At 45.2% G+C, this 15618-nt stretch overlaps 1 protein-coding gene across 4 annotated transcripts in view; it reads right to left on the reverse strand.

Moving 5' to 3' along the window:
• LOC149346426 (cytochrome P450 2J2-like) overlaps positions 1–14922 on the reverse strand; it is a 45756-nt gene extending 30834 nt beyond the window's left edge. For 2 of the 4 annotated variants that reach the window (XM_089586433.1, XM_089586431.1), the window contains exons 1-5: positions 14594–14922; positions 7241–7498; positions 5052–5176; positions 3822–3928; positions 2514–2818 (exon numbers count right to left, since the gene is read on the reverse strand). In XM_089586433.1, coding sequence (XP_089442559.1) covers positions 2514–2818; positions 3822–3928; positions 5052–5176; positions 7241–7476 — 773 coding nt within the window. In that variant the 5' untranslated portion in view covers positions 7477–7498; positions 14594–14922. The remainder of the gene's footprint in view (positions 1–2513; positions 2819–3821; positions 3929–5051; positions 5177–7240; positions 7499–14593) is intronic. The other 2 variants (XM_089586432.1, XM_089586434.1) reach the window with 2 other exon arrangements.
• Positions 14923–15618: the final 696 nt, after the last annotated feature.

Raw genomic sequence — 15618 nt, forward strand, 5'->3', positions numbered from 1 at the left:
GATGGTACAAGGCAGAGTTATTGGGAAAGAGATAGGTAGAGCTTTGTTCCGCTGTTAGTATACTTAGACTGACTTATATTGAGTGAATTAGAAAGTTACAGAGGATTAATGCGATTGGCAGGCAGAGTATGTCAGAATTTGTTGTCCCACAGTACGGAGCTGCAGCGGCCGCTCGTGGGTTCAGACCGTGCAAGCGGGTGGCGTGAACCAGTACGTCGATCGCAGTGTGACGCGCATTATTCCCCTTCCACTCTCTCCCACCAGCTACCTGTGGCCACCCAACCTACCTCTCGCCATCTTTCTTCTACCGCTTTCCTCTCTCGTCTCTTCCCTAAAAGTAAAGAGGACAATTTGTCTCCCTCCACATTGCCCCGCAACCAGCCAAGAAGGCAAGAAAAAAGCGCTGCGACAAGGGACGCGGAAGATGAGAGGACCGGCGCTGACTACCAAGTGAAGGTTTATTGGAAAGGAACACGCAAGTGCGGTCTTTTTTTTTTCCCAAACAGGGGCGCACATGTGCCACACTGAAAGTCTAAAAGCAACACTGACATTTAAAAATAATGTGTATGAAGGTACATAAGTTCGTAGTCATGACAAGTTCAGAAGGAGTGCTTGCGCACGTGTCGCATTTTTTGTGAATATTAAATGCTTTTCTGATTTGCCTTCGTAATTTTCTTGTTAAAATTGTACAAGAACTTATGTTTATTACAAGCAATGTCCTGGTGCTACAGAGACTAGGGGGGTTACGATGACATTCCCTGTAATGCAATGTCAGGTTTGAGGAAGGAGCACCTTCCAAAGAAGTGCTGTGCAAACGTCGCCAGGTATTCAGGCAACTTCCGGTTTGTCCTATATAGTTTATCCGCAAGTGAAAATAACATTATACGCTTCACATTCAGCACATACGACAGATTTCAAGCATTTTTTTACCTTTAACGTTGTTTTTGTTTTTCTTATTATTTGTTCCTTCTTTAAGACTTTTCTGTCAACCATGGCGTATATTTTGCTTAGCTTACTCTATGCAGAAAGAGAATGTCTACCTTGTATCTGCTACCGACTTGGTTCAAACGGTGAGACGATGCGTGGATGTGCGGCAATGCAACATTTTTCTATTTCTCTGTTCTCTGCACTGCAAGGCTCTGGTGGTTCGTACCTAACACATGAATGGACCGCTTCAAAGATTTTACTGCATGACTTGAAATTTGTCCCTTGGGCTGAAGGTGTGGAGTATAATGATACTTTCTTTTGCTGGAACAACTGGTCAGGCCAAACAGAAAGGTGCCTGAACACTTATTTGGAAGGTGCTCTGTCTTCAAACCGAGCACTGCGCTACAGGGAACGTCGTCATAACATCTCCCCCGCTTTACCCCTCCCCCTCCCCCCGAGTAATTCTAGCAAACCGCGGGATTCATGTTTGATGACTCTAAGCTATTGTACAATAATTAATGTAATTTAACAAAGCAGACCAGTTAGGCATTTCGTATTCACTAAACAGCGACACGTGCGTACGCACCTCTTTTGTACTTCTTCTTGGGTGCGAACTTAGGTTTCTTGGTACATGTGATTGAAGTATGAGTGTTTCGTTTGAAGTGGCACATGCGCTACTGGTTGTGAAAAAAAAATACATAATATGTGTTTCATTTCAATAAGCCTCCAGTTGACAGCCCTGGTCCTGTCTTTTTTCTTGTTGCAGCACTTTTTTTGCATTAAGAATGCACCATGTAGATTATATCTCAGTTTTACTGCAACTCTTCACTTCCCACCTTCTCTTCTTCCCCAGAGGGATTTCCCTCCCTACACTTTGCGACCTGTCAACCCTTCGCCTGAGAGGCACGGATGGACCGATTTTTCCTACATGAATCTAATGCTAACACTTTAATAAGACCCGGACAAAAGTCGGAATAACAGGACAAAGATTAGTCATGGGCTCGTTCCAGAAAGTGACTACACGACCAGCGCATACGCCATCCGTCGAGTCCATGTTTTCTGATCTAGTTAATATTGCCCATATTTCAACCCACAACCTGGCCATAGTATGGCGTTTGCAGAATTAAGCACGAAATAATAATCATCTCCCCCCCCCCCCCCCCACCGCATCGAAGGCCACACACGGCCCTCTGGTTCTAAAGCTTGCTTTGCATTTTGAAGCTGGTAAAACACTAGTGCGAATACTGTGTTGGGGTTTTCAGTAAGCTGTCGACATCGCGTGCATGCAACTTACCATAGGGAATAGCTTTCTTTCTTTCCAGTGATGATGTTTTGTTCATCAGAGTTCACAAAGAGAATAAAAACTAGGAAAGATACGTCATCGCCTGTGAATTTCAATAATTTTTTTTTTCATTCACAGATAAGACTTAAACCGCGTAGCCAATGTTCTCGGTGCACTTAGGTTGAACCGATTCGCTATCGCGATCAGCTCTATAGGGAAGACGAAGAAAGAGGTTTTGCATTAATGAAGAAACTTTGTTGGGCTATTTTTTGTTTCGTCATGAGCAGTACTAGTTTGGACTTACCTCGCGAACGCTCGGATAGACATCATGGTGTTCAACAACTTTCCCGCCTTCGTGAAGGCTAGACGCCTGACCAGCGCCAGAAGAGCGAGTGGGAAGGACGATACCAGGCTGCCGCTGCGGCTGGTCGAGAATTCATCTCTGATGGCTCTTCTGAGCTGCTCGTGGCTAGGGTCCTCGATAGGACAGCGGCAGGCAAACAGCAGCCGGCACATTACGGTGTTCACGCTGGCCAGTACCATTTCTGAAAGGTCCAGTAGCTGTTCCTCCTTCTGACCTATGCTTTTCGTGAGGTTCTCGCATTCCTTCTGGAAATGAGGAAAGACATGATCGAGGGATATTTTCATATAACAAAAGTCATCCCATCTTAGTGAAATGGGACTCTATAAATTTTCGTACTATGATTTCTGCCACTTGGCCTGTGGTCATACCGTTGTAAGGGCACGTGCCATAGCTGCATCGCCACGCAATGTAACCCGCGCGAGGCGCGTATTCCCCACAATTACTGGCTCAGCTGGACAGTGAGCAACCTGCCAAAACGTGAGCTGCAGCAAGTTTTTTAATGGTCAGGGTTTGAAAGCGAGGCGACACTGCCCTCGCTGATAACACCTGTGGTGCTCTAGAACGCGTAAGGATAAAATAAGAGTGGCTTTTACGAAAATGAACAAGCGCTGGGGGTGGCCTATTCCATTCAGACCTGGTATGTGTAACCTAAAGACTACGCTTGTAGTCATCGAGCAGAGCAGTAGGCTGAAGTAATGCTGTGCGCAGAAGGTGAACACTCGGTGAACACTCGGTGAAAATCAATTAAGCCGCCGTGAACCAGACACAAAATGCGTGGTTTTGACACGCCGCTGCAAAATGAGCATTCAACTATGAACGAAAAAAAGCAGGAAAACTTTTAGAGCTGGCATGAGAAGATTCAAGAGATTCTTCTAGCTGGAAGCTGTGTCATGTCTGCGAAAGACGGAGGATTTGACCCAGATACCCACCAAATACGGACTTAGCTCTCCATTGCTCGATTACTTTTAATAATGAGCATTACATGTTTACGACAAAAAATAAGCCTCGTACGAATTACAGACGACGTTTTCGTGACATGCTTCCTCACCGCGCTTGCCGAAAACACCCTGGCTTCGGTTGCACGTTTGGGCACTCTGTCTGAGTGTTTAACATTCAGATCATAGCCTAGCTTCCTTATGAATCCACGTGAATTCTCTTCTCGGCTCACCTATTTCGCGATGCTCACTGACAGGCTCTAGTGTTTCGCAAGTTTAGCGCAACAAAAGGAGTAAACAAATTGTCACTCACGGCAATAATCTTCTCCATATCTGGCTTGCCATAGCCCACCAAGCGGAGAAGCTCCAGTGAATGACGACGACTTTCCTCCCATGCTTTGGCTCCGTAAACCGCAAACCCTACGGAAACATGACGTTAGTATTTGCAACCTCTTTTGTTGTAAAAGCAACACCGACAGCCAAAGCGAGACCTCAGGTGGCCGCTGTAGCTACGCTGACCTTGTTTCGATTGGTCAAAGTGGTCCTGACGTCGCAGTGCGCGAATTTCAAATGGGACCAATTGTACTTTGGCTAGTAACCATGCAACCAATTATAGGGATCGTATAGTGATGCTCTAAGTAAGTGAGACTGAGTTTAATTAATTGCTTAATTAACCAATTAGCCTAATTAACCTCTAGATAAAAAATAAAAAAGAGTAGGAAATTGGTTGAGTTGGGAAATCTAACCAGGGTGTCCGGAGTGCGAGACGAGCCACTCCGCCATGCCAGCTCGATGGTTAGAACGAACAAAGGCGCGTCTAGTGAATACGGTGTCTTCGTTCGCTCCCATCTTCCTCCCTCCCCGTTACGGCGAAGTTCAGGTGTGCACCGAGATGTGCGAGAGAGATACATTTTCTTCCCTCAAAAACCAATTTACCGACGATCAAGGCGTATAGCCGAATGGCCGATGGCGTTCTGCGGAATCTCTGGCAGGGTTGCAAGACGCTGTTGCGTTCCACTCTTAGAGGCGATGCTTTAGATCTTAACCACACATTAGTGACACAAGCAGCAACACTGCGCTTAAGGCTTTCGCCTCACTGTACTTTAGGTCAACAAAGTGCCCCCCCCCCCCCCCCCTCTGATTTTTTTTTCTCGCTGGAAAACACGCTTTCTTTTAGCAGCGTCTACTTACGTCACAAAAAATCAGGGAGAAAAGCATCTTTATTTTTGACGTGTTGTAATTTTTTTCTGGCAATTACACGTATAGCTCATCACTGCTGCGCTGGAAAATATCGACAAAAATTTAATCATACAACTGTGATGGTCGGTGCCACTAAAGGTACCTCAAGTGGCTGTTGAGAAGTACTTGTACTTAAGTTGCACGACGATTTAGGACGGCGGAGATCCAACCGATTAGCTGCCGCTGATTACAGTGAGGGTTGTCCGCCGACAGACAGAACCTGCTTTGGGCGCAGCTACCCAGCGTTCTTTTTGGCTAGTTCTTCAAAGCATGTAACGAGCCCAATACATTCGCTACGTCTTACCTAAGTCTACCGTGCCGCTCAAGATCCAACTCGGTGAGCGGTAGAGCATGTCTTTGTGATTGAAGAACGCCTTAATGCTTTCCAGGTCGTTCAAGATGACTGTTTCTGTGAGGCCAGCTTTGACTCTGTGCACAAGAAAGGAAACAGACAATGGTTCTATGCACCCGTACTCCGTGCCTGGCTGAGGTGCAAACGGCTTAATGTGAAGCGCATGTAATTCACTGCGTATCTAATTATACCTAGGTCTTTATCACTGTCGATTGCATGCAATCTTTCTTTATTCAGCTTAGGTGCTTCGTCTCTACCTCCGAAAATTATTGGAGCTGCGAACTATACAGACGTTCAAGGACGCTTCAGCAAAAGAACAGGAAAACTTTTATGGTCTATAAACTGAAAAGAAAGTACTGCATGGAGGTTAGATATAAAATACTGCTGTATAAAAATACAGAGCATTATGCTCCATATATTTAATGACATGTGCTTCCGACGCAAAAGTTTTGCGACAGACATGCTGAGACACACATACTTTTTCCTGATGCTGTTTCCTCCCTCTTTCTTCGTATTTCATTTTTACGTCAAGAAATTGCGTTGTGGCTTGGTCCAGCTAAGGTGATTGGTTTTTCTAGGTTTTACAGCGATGGCTTTGAATACAAAATCTCCGCATTTCATGTTTCATAGTGCGCACGCGCTCACGTCTCTCCACCAGCCGACGGGTTTCGATTGCCAGAACCATGCACCGCCAGTGTCCTGGGGAGCCGTGGCAGCCCAGGCGCGCCGTACGGCTGAGCCGAAGAGTGGCTCATGAACAGGCGTCGTTCGCATGGGGGCGAATGTACTGCTTGTCCACGCGCACACCATGTGCGCTCCTCCGCCGCACACAAGGCGCGTGCCAGTAACGCCACTACCGTTAAAATGCCAGCCTGATAATTTCGCACCATTCAAACGCGAGCACTTGCTGCAATTCGCCCTAGCATAGAAGTGAAAACATCGTATTTTTTCTCTTGAGTCTCATAGCTGCTTTTTTGTGTGTATGATAGTAAACTGAGAGAGCACGTTTATCTTGCTGTATGCGTGCCGAGTCCTGGCCTCCTTTCTACGTCCTGCATGCTATCCACGTCTCATGTTTCTTTAGATTTCCGTCCCACTGTTCGGGCTTTCTTCGGTCGTACTGCGTGGCATATGAATAGAGAGTGGCAGCCCCGTAATGAGGTTCATTGTTAGTGCTCCATAGCAGTCATATTATCGTCCCTGTGACTCTCTTCCAGCGCACGTCTTTTCAAGTCGCTACGACAAATAAGCTTTTTAGTTTTATGGGATTTATCCTCCCAGATCGACTCAAGCTACGAAGGACATCGTAGTGGAGGGCTCCGGATAATTTCGACCACCTGAGGTTCTTTAACGTGCACTGATAACACACACTACACTGGCCGCTAGAATTTGGCTTCCACGGAAATGCAACTCCTGCGGTAGGGCTCGAACCCGGGTTCTTGGGGTCGGCAGCCTAGCGTCTTTGCGGTTGGAAGCCCTTCTTCCTTCCTTTGCGCCTTCTTTGCAGTATAGCATGAAAAACAAAGCACAAGCACAGTTAATTAGAAGTACTTCGCGTATTTCTCCACTCTGGTCTTTATTATTAACGGCAAGCAAAAAGTAATAAGTGAAAGTAATACTTATAAAATTACGCATGCAAAACAACGAGGATTACCACGCCTGCGGATAGAAAAACTGCCCGGCAATTCTGGTTGCTTCATTCAACATGCTGCTTAGTGCTCAGAAAAGCTCAATTTATTTAAAAGTACAAATGCTTTGGTAACTAAGTTCCTCTGCTGTTCGCTAGTCAATACTGACGGCTAACTGTTCATATTCGATGCATATTGGTAAAGTGGTATTCGAGCACTCGTACAGCCGTCTACTTAAATCTGTAGAACACACAAGCTGAACACTCTGTCGTGTTTTTATGACCATTGTCAGTGCATGGCTGCTCTGATATAGCTTTTAAAAATGAGGAGTAAAACACAGTTTATGGCATTTTATGGGAATGTGCATAGATGATAGGGTCTTGTTCAGTGCAATGGACCATTCATAATAGGCGCAAATGTACTAACTGGCAAGCAGTTCGATCATTCTAGACAGGTGTGTGGACGACTATACTGTTCAATGAAATAGTGACTTCTATAGCACAGAATGCCCACCTGATGACGGGTCCACATGTGCGGGACCAGGCGAACGCTTTCTGGGCGCTAACACCATTCACGAGGGCCTCCAGGCGGCCGCGCAAAGGAACGCTGGCAGGCCCTACGGGGGCTCGAGGTTCTTTTGTCGCACATATGACTGCGCGCCTCTTAGTGCGATCTCGCAACAGGAGCAGTAGGCAGGTAAACAGAACGACAGCGCCAGCACACGCTACAGCGCTGGTAGGCGCCTCCATTGATCGAGTGGGGCGTAGTCAGCTGGGAAGAAAATAGAGAAAAAAAAGTTTGGGAAGCCTTAGCCACCACATACGTTAAGAAGAAAATACGATAGCTTTTCGAAGTTCGCTACCTCAGAATGCTCTAAAGGACCCCAAAAATTTGGGAAGTATAGCGTCACCTAGAAAATGGACTAAGGTGGAATGGCGTGGAATAGGGAAGGCATTAAGTTGTTTTAGTGGGATTAGTGGGTATATAATGCGGATCAGTTGGTGTATACAGTACTGTTTACTGAGGTAAATATTACCGCGTTAACCATACCTTTTCTTTTTTTTCGGAGATAATTGAAAAGGTATCACTTGAACTCTTTACACGAAAAAAATTCAGCACAGAGACTACGAGGTGCAGTACTTGAGCAGGAAGTCCACTAGAGATGAATATTCCCACCCAAAATCAGTGACAGCCATGAGAGACACTAACCGCCAGATTAGGGAGCACGCAATCAATTGTGGCTCAGCAGTCCAGTGATGCCGGGACAGTTGGTAACGATTCGTGGTGTCAATAATATTGTTGGACGAAACGCTACAAAAATGAGTAGACAGCTTGGGGGCTGACTCTCAACTGAGGCCTTATTCGCAGAATCTTGCGTTTAATTAGGAATAAAACAGACTTCGTGTGTCATTCTAAGCCGGATACATCCCGCAGACTGGACGATACTTAAACGCGTGCCTTGGAGACCATGGAAAGCACACATCAAATAGTAATAAATAATCCATGAAATGTGGTCGCTGACTACCAAGGACGCAAGAACAAAAGCAGAGAAGAGAATTGCTTAATCGCACATCGGTGCTTTGTGCGCAAAAAGATCAGACCACTCTAGAAGAAAGTGGAGCATTCCATATCGAAAAGCAACATCACAATTGCGTTAATACACACTGGGGATATTTTGTAATAAAGAGCGCGCTTCTCTTGCCGCTCTGCGTCAATTTTTACGAGTGTTTTTTTTTGCGTTATTTCCTAAGGTCCCTCTTCGTAGATTGTATCTTCTGATTGTTTTGTATTTACAGGGAACTTTAGTGATTAAAGCCTTACTCAAATGATGGATAGCGTCCATTCTGACTACTCTTTTTTTTCTAACCCCGTCCTCTGCAGTGTTTGACGTTGTTAATGAATTCTAGATTGTTCTGATCAATTGCACGTAGCCCAGACGCATAATTGGTCCCCATAGGCCGCTTATTCCCACAGAGCACGTTCGTACAAGACACGAATGTTTTCAGCGACCAAATATGAGTTCAAATATCACTATAAACCAAAAAAATTCAGTTCGAAGCCCGCTATCGCGTAACATGCGGGCAGTCGGAAGAAGGCAAACAAAGGAGACATCTTAACAGGCCTCAGTGGGAGTGAGACAGGTGGGAGTGAGATGCGCATTCGGCTGTCCGAATAACAGTAATCACAGGCCTCAGGAGTTGCCCCTTTTACCCAAGAAAAGCTGTCCATACAACCGCGAGAGACTACGTGCATTGCAGCAATAATCTAGACGTTGTCTTGCTTCCCTTTATGCTTATGGCGGTGTTGTGGCTCGGCGCGGACAAGCTTATCATCAGTGCGCATGCGCAATTTATGTATAAAAGCAGCGCACTCCGATGAACAAAGTCAGTTCGTTGCGCAGCACATGGTGAGTGTGTCGTTCCATATCCAATGGCGACGAATATGGCCGGCAAACTTATAGCCTGACTGGAATGGATAGTACTACGCAGTTCGAGGAAGCGGCGGCACCATGCATAATTTCTGGGATTTCTACACCTGCACCGAAAGTAGAGAAGGGGGCACAAACTCGTACGTGGAGTGCTTTGACCCTTATTGGAAGGTGACACAAACTGAAGACAACAGTCTAAAGAAGTGCTCTTTCATAACCGCCCTCGGATGCAAAACGTACAAGACCCTAAAAGAACTGCTTTTCCTGCCAATTCGGATGACAAGTCGTTCCAGGACCTAGTGAAGATACTCAAAGGACGCTAAGCACATGTGAGCCCAGTAATTGCATAGAGGTTCAAGTACAACTGTCCTTGCCATCTGGAAATGTAGCCAGTTTAAACGCTTCGCGTGCAAGTACGACACTTTGCTGTCAAGTGAACATTCGGGAATTTTCTCGATGGCGCATTGCGCGAGAGGTTCGTCGCGTGGCTGCGCAACCCCGCAGTTAAAGTAGCCAGAAAGAGCTGATCTTCAAGACAGCTAGCTTGTGAATTGGCAGAAATCACGGGACTCGTGGAGAAAGAATCAAAAAGCTGACGACCGTCTGAAAGCAGCGAGCCGGCAGAAAGGGGAGTAAACGCCATTTGCAAGAAAAGCTGAGGATTCAAGGTGAGCATACCGCCAAATCTTTTGACGAACGGAACTTGCTATAAAGGTGGGGACAAGCATGATGCTAGCCCATGAAAGTGTCGTATCGTAATGCAAGATGTCACTGGTGCAAGAACGTGGGATACCTAGCAAGAGCATGCATGAAAAAAAGAGGCAAAGCCGTGAGCGTGCTGGGAGTGGAGCATGAACATGACCAATTGTCTTTTTCACGTCAAAAAAAAAAAAAAATAGAGCGAGCCCTCGCTGCATCCCTATAAAGAAAACATAAAAGTATGTGAAGTACCTCTGGCTATCCAAATAGATGCCTCGGCAGCGGTTATCCATCGTGAAGGAGCAAGTGTGCGCGGAGCTGCCGCGACAAGATACAGCGGAGCTTTAAGATGCACGCTGGAGCTAAAAACTTACGAAGGCGCAGAGTTCCAAAAGAAAGGTCAAGGAAACATCATTTTGGAATACGAGGCCCAACGAAAACGTTGCTTGTTGTCATGGTACCAGAATCGCTACCATGCCTCTTGGACTGAGATTGGCTTGTGCAGCTGACACTAAACTGAAGTAACGTCTTCAGAATAGAAGAGGACCAGAAAACTGCGTACTTTCTTCAGAAGCACCACGACGTGTTCTCATCAGATGTAGGTTCAATAAAAGCCTATCAATCTCGAATAGATTTAAAAGAGGGAGTCCGACACATATTTTGCAAACCCAGAGCAGTTTCTTACACGCTGGGCGACCCTGTTGATCCAAAGATTGGGCCATTGGAAGAACGAGGAGTTTGGAGCCAGTGCTGCAGAGTTACTCGGCAACACCACTGGTGACTGCTCCGAAGGAGATGAAACGATGAAACTTTGTGGGGACTACAAGGTTGTGTTCGACCTGATCACCGCGTATGAGCAAACTCAAGTGCATAGAGACTCCCAAAAGCTACAATTAACGCACACCTAAGGGTTCTTCATGTGTGTGCACATGCCTCATAAATTTTGAGGGCTCTTTGCACTTTTTAAGTGCATTAAGGACCAGAAGCGCCAAGGACACGACAGTGTTAGCTTGCTACATGTACGATTTCCTGATTGCGGGAGGTTCGATCTACAAATGCCTCTCTCGGGTGGAAGCAGCTCTTGGAAGGTTCCAGCGTTATGGAATTCAACTGAAGCAAGAGAAATTAGTTTTTTCGAGACTCTGTGAGGTACTTAAGCCACACTGTGTGAACGGCCGGCATCGGCCAGTGTGCAGAGTAAGTGGATGCAGTGAAGAGAGCGCCTTTTCCAAGCAATCAAACAGACCTGAGAGCGTATGTGGGGATGTCAACATATTACTCAAAGTTTATTCCCCAGATGTCAGCCAAACTAATGCCTTTGTACCGGGTACTTCAGAAAAACCAACCCTTGAATAGGTCACAAGACGGCGGAGATCGTTGTTTTTTTAAGAAACCTAAACGTCTATCACCTAAGATAGTACCCCTACGTTCTACGATCTGTCATTAGCATTAGTGGCAGACGCCTCCACCTAAGGATCAGGGGCAGTGGTATTTCATATGGTTGACGGCCATGAAAAGCTAATAGGGCACACCTCGCGACCCCGTAGATAGAAAAGCCGAAGCAGGTTATTAACATTCGGAAAAAGATTTATTTATTTATTTATTTATTTATTTATTTATTTATTTATTTATTTATTTATTTATTTATTTATTTATTTATTTATTTATTTATTTATTGTACCCTCAGGGTACAATTGTACATTATAGAGGGGAGGGGCGGATGCAGAGGCATACACAATTTACACAAAAAAGCTATTAGTAAAAAATATACACAATCTCTGTAAAACCAGTACAAAAACGAAAGTAAGCATACAAAAAGAATGAAAAAGAACAAAGGTACAAAGAGTAAACTACGACATCAGTAACGGTGTTAATAAATACAGAAAAATATGGCAAGGAAAACAAATAATAAACAAGGAATGCAGTTCCTAATAAACAAACAGTCGTATTGGGAATATGAACACCATCTATGAACGCCATGATGATGATATGAGCACTAGCTATGACAAGAAACTGTGTAATGCTGATTTAAAGTTCTCAATTTCAGATATACTTGTTAGTGATGCTGGTAGGTTATTCCAGTCATTGCTTGTCCGAGGAATAAACGAGTATGAATATGCAAGATTCTTTGGCAGTTGTAACTGGGATAAAGCGATCCCACAAATACACATTTTTGGCAGTCAATTCGCAATCTACTGAGATTATTTGCCGCTGAAGGGCGCTCCAGGACATTCCCTCGGCACTTGGCCAGCGTGGCGTTCGGTATCAGGCGGTGGTGAAAAATCTCTGAGGAATCGTTAACAACGGCTGAGCTCTGCATAATAAATTTGCATTTCGAAACGGTGATACAGAGGCCAGTGGCTCAATTTTTAACTGGGATTCCAACCGACGGTCATGTTCATAATGCACGTTTTACTTTTTTCTTTTGCGAAGGGGTGCCCTTGATGTCATTGCTCCTTTTCAGCACACACACTTTCTGTAAAAAACTATTGCGACCATTGTGGCTTGTCGTCCGCTTTCTAAATGCGCCATAACCACCGAAAGAGCTGAAATAAAGAATGACAATCTGCGGCAGAAGCGAGCCGCAAGCCACTGACATTTCACCGAAGAAACGCATGTTTCTGTTGCCACCATCATTTAGTGCATTAATCAGGCTTGGGAGACATCCCACGTTAAAGCGATCAGCACTACGCCAGTGTTAAAAAAGAAAGCATTTTTATTCAGCTAGTGATATTTCTAACAATGACTGGGATAGATATCCGCAGCCACATGCTTCTCCAGCCTCTCAAGGTCACCGCCCTCCGCAACAAGCAAAGCCTGAAGCCTCATGATTTGTGCTGCACTTCTAGAGTTTAGAGCTCTACTTTTCATGTCTCGGGTAGCAGCGTTATATGTTATAACAGAAATCGTAACGCAGTGGTTGCCATAGTAACCAAGCTTGTTACATAAAAAAATATTAACATGCGGGCCACTTAGTACCGAGGTTCGTGCAAAATTTGTGAAAAAACCGTCTGCTCAGAATGTTCAATATGGCGTCATACGATTCAGCGGCTCGTGCAGAATAAACTTACTAGGTAAGTTAAAACTTTGCTCGTGGCAGGGATTAAAACCGCCGGCATATGTGCCTCCAATTTCACATCTTTACGAATTTCATAAGAACGTTGTGGCTCAACCATTTGCCGCACAGTGTTCGGAGTGGTGGCATACAATTTCGCGCTTCGTGCAGCCTAAACTTGCTAGTTAAGTTAGTCTAGCTCGCGGCAGGGATTTCAACCGGCAACCTATGTTAGGTGTGTTAGCGCTTAATATTGGATCGCTGCCTCAGTGTCGGCTCATTTTTAATTAGAAGGTAGCAAGTAATTCAGGATAAGATTGAGGGTATGTACTGAGAAAAGGGAGTGTGGTGTACTCTGAGATCGTCTAGTTATCTGAAACGCTAGCGCAAATGCGCTCACGCAACTTGCGCAGATGGATTAAGAAGCGGCACTCGGAAATAAGTCGAGGCCTATAAGCGGCCTATGCCATTTGATGGGAAAAATCTGCATTGCTCTATTAGTTGTTCGTCTTCCCGTCGCATCGCCTTCCCGCCTGCTTCACTTAATTATATTTCGCTGCCGCTTTTTCTTTCCAGTCATGCATTGGCTTCTCGTCGGTGCAGTCTTCAGGAGGAAGGAGATATGTGGACGGGTGGGGAGTAAGGCCCATACAGAGGTTTGATGGGGGTTGTTTGGTGGCGTGTGGCGGATTCTCGGTGATGTGGAGAGCAAAGATAGATCGCTGGTGGGCGCAGGCCTCAGGGATAGTGACACTGGCATCACACATAGACGGACAGATTTTACAAAAGTGAGGGTAAAAATTCTAACGCATAAAACCCACTTGGCACATCTGATGTGAAGGACAATATTACGCACCAGAGACTGATATGCTATCAAGTTCGAGTTTATTGTCAGGTAAAACTACAGTGCATCAGAGTTTGCACTACAGAAAGTTGCCCCGAAGCGGGAAGCTGTAGTGAGACCTCTTGTGAGAAAGTAGATGCACTTAGTAAACGTTAGAAACGGATGAAATTAAAATGAATTACAGCGAACAAAGAAGAAATAACCGCAATAACAAATACTAAACATGAATAGAACAGCAGGAAAAACATTTAAAAACACAGAAATAATAGCCCAACGAGGAAATAGCCGCAGTGTTGTTAGCGAGAAAAAAAAGAGACGTAAGTTCAAATGAAAAAACGTAACGAACCGCTCAATCAAGTAAAGTAAAAGACCATGAGCATTTAACTGTGACGGGTAAGCTGTTCCAGTGGTTAACTATTACAAATCGCATTGTCTGTTTACCTTGTTAGCACGTACCTTTGGTAGTAGAAAGTTGTGTAGAGAAAACCGTGTGGTATTGGGTTTATTTAGGTTAGTTTCACCTATAATATAAAGCAAATTGCTATTTAAGAGGAAATGAAACGTAGTGATTTCGAAGTTAAATTTGATTCGCAAATGAATCGGAAAAACCGCAGTCCATTGAAAAGTGAAGTGAAATTAGCATTATAGTCACTACTTGTAATGAATCGAACAGCTTGATTTTGTATGTGTTCTAGAGGAGATAGTTGGGTCTGATACGTAAGACTCCAGTAACTAATGAAATAATTGAGATGACTGTGATTGAAGCCATAATCAAGCGTGATTAGCGTCGGGGGGCTCAAGTAATTTGTTGTATGGGATGCCATTGCCACTAAAACTCACCGTAAGTCTTTTGGAGGTTACTGTGATCGATACCGGTGAAGCGTGGTCCAGATGACTATAGCTGGAGATGCCACGAGCCAACTCCACAGAGACACAACGGTTATGGCTTGAGGTGAAGAGCGTCTACAACTTCGGCCACTTGAAGCGCTCTCGTGTTTGCGACACGTGTCGAGGTCTCCGGGAGGGTTAACCCCATGGCTAATGCCCCCTGTCGCATCGTCAGACACTACGCAGCTCTCCATTCGGCAACCCTTCACCTCAGTTTGGCGGAGGGGCCGCAAGGACGACCCTCTGTATTTTTGGATGGTGTGCACCAAGTCTCCTGCGCAGAGCCCGTGCAAGACAACGGCGATAAGATCGCAGCTAATGCTCTGAAGATGGCACCTCGGGCGCTATCTGCAAGTCGTCCCCATGAATCACCTGGAATTGCGGCAATCAGAAGTGACGAGATAACACGATGGGTGCGCTGGAAGCAGAGGCTGCTGACTGCGCAATAAAGGTTCAAGAAACTTGGTTTGAGACTGTACAGTCCTTTTCAAGCATCTTTAAACTCCCGCCCTTAGGAAATTAGGCTGCACATCGTCCCGAAATCGCGCCGAGCCTGAAGCCACACAAGACGCTGAACATGAGGACGAACTTATCCGAAACCCTTAAAAACTTCTTACCCGAATCGTATTTAGCTGAAAAAAAAAAAAGCTTCAGCCACTAGCGGGAACAAAACCATTCGCGGCGTAGAGAGAGTTCCTTCGTTTTTTGATGCCAGACCATACAGCCATTGCGGAAAAGTAAGCCGTTTTTCAATTTATTACTATCATTTCTTATAGAGGAAGTGGCGATACACAGACCGTTTCAAAAGCAGTCAGCCAGTCAATCTCCTCATGCACATCCTGACGATGTAGCATTGTTTGACTCAAATATATTCCGGGGGCAACTTAAACGTCCCTGTGCATCGCGCCCAATTTCTATAGCAATGTCGGTAGCAAACGAGCAATGCACGTAAATAAAACGTACTGCTGCGAATCTTC

This window comes from Amblyomma mixtum, chromosome 4, assembly GCF_055824585.1.
Source record: "Amblyomma mixtum isolate Tamu chromosome 4, ASM5582458v1, whole genome shotgun sequence".
Taxonomy (NCBI): domain Eukaryota; kingdom Metazoa; phylum Arthropoda; class Arachnida; order Ixodida; family Ixodidae; genus Amblyomma; species Amblyomma mixtum.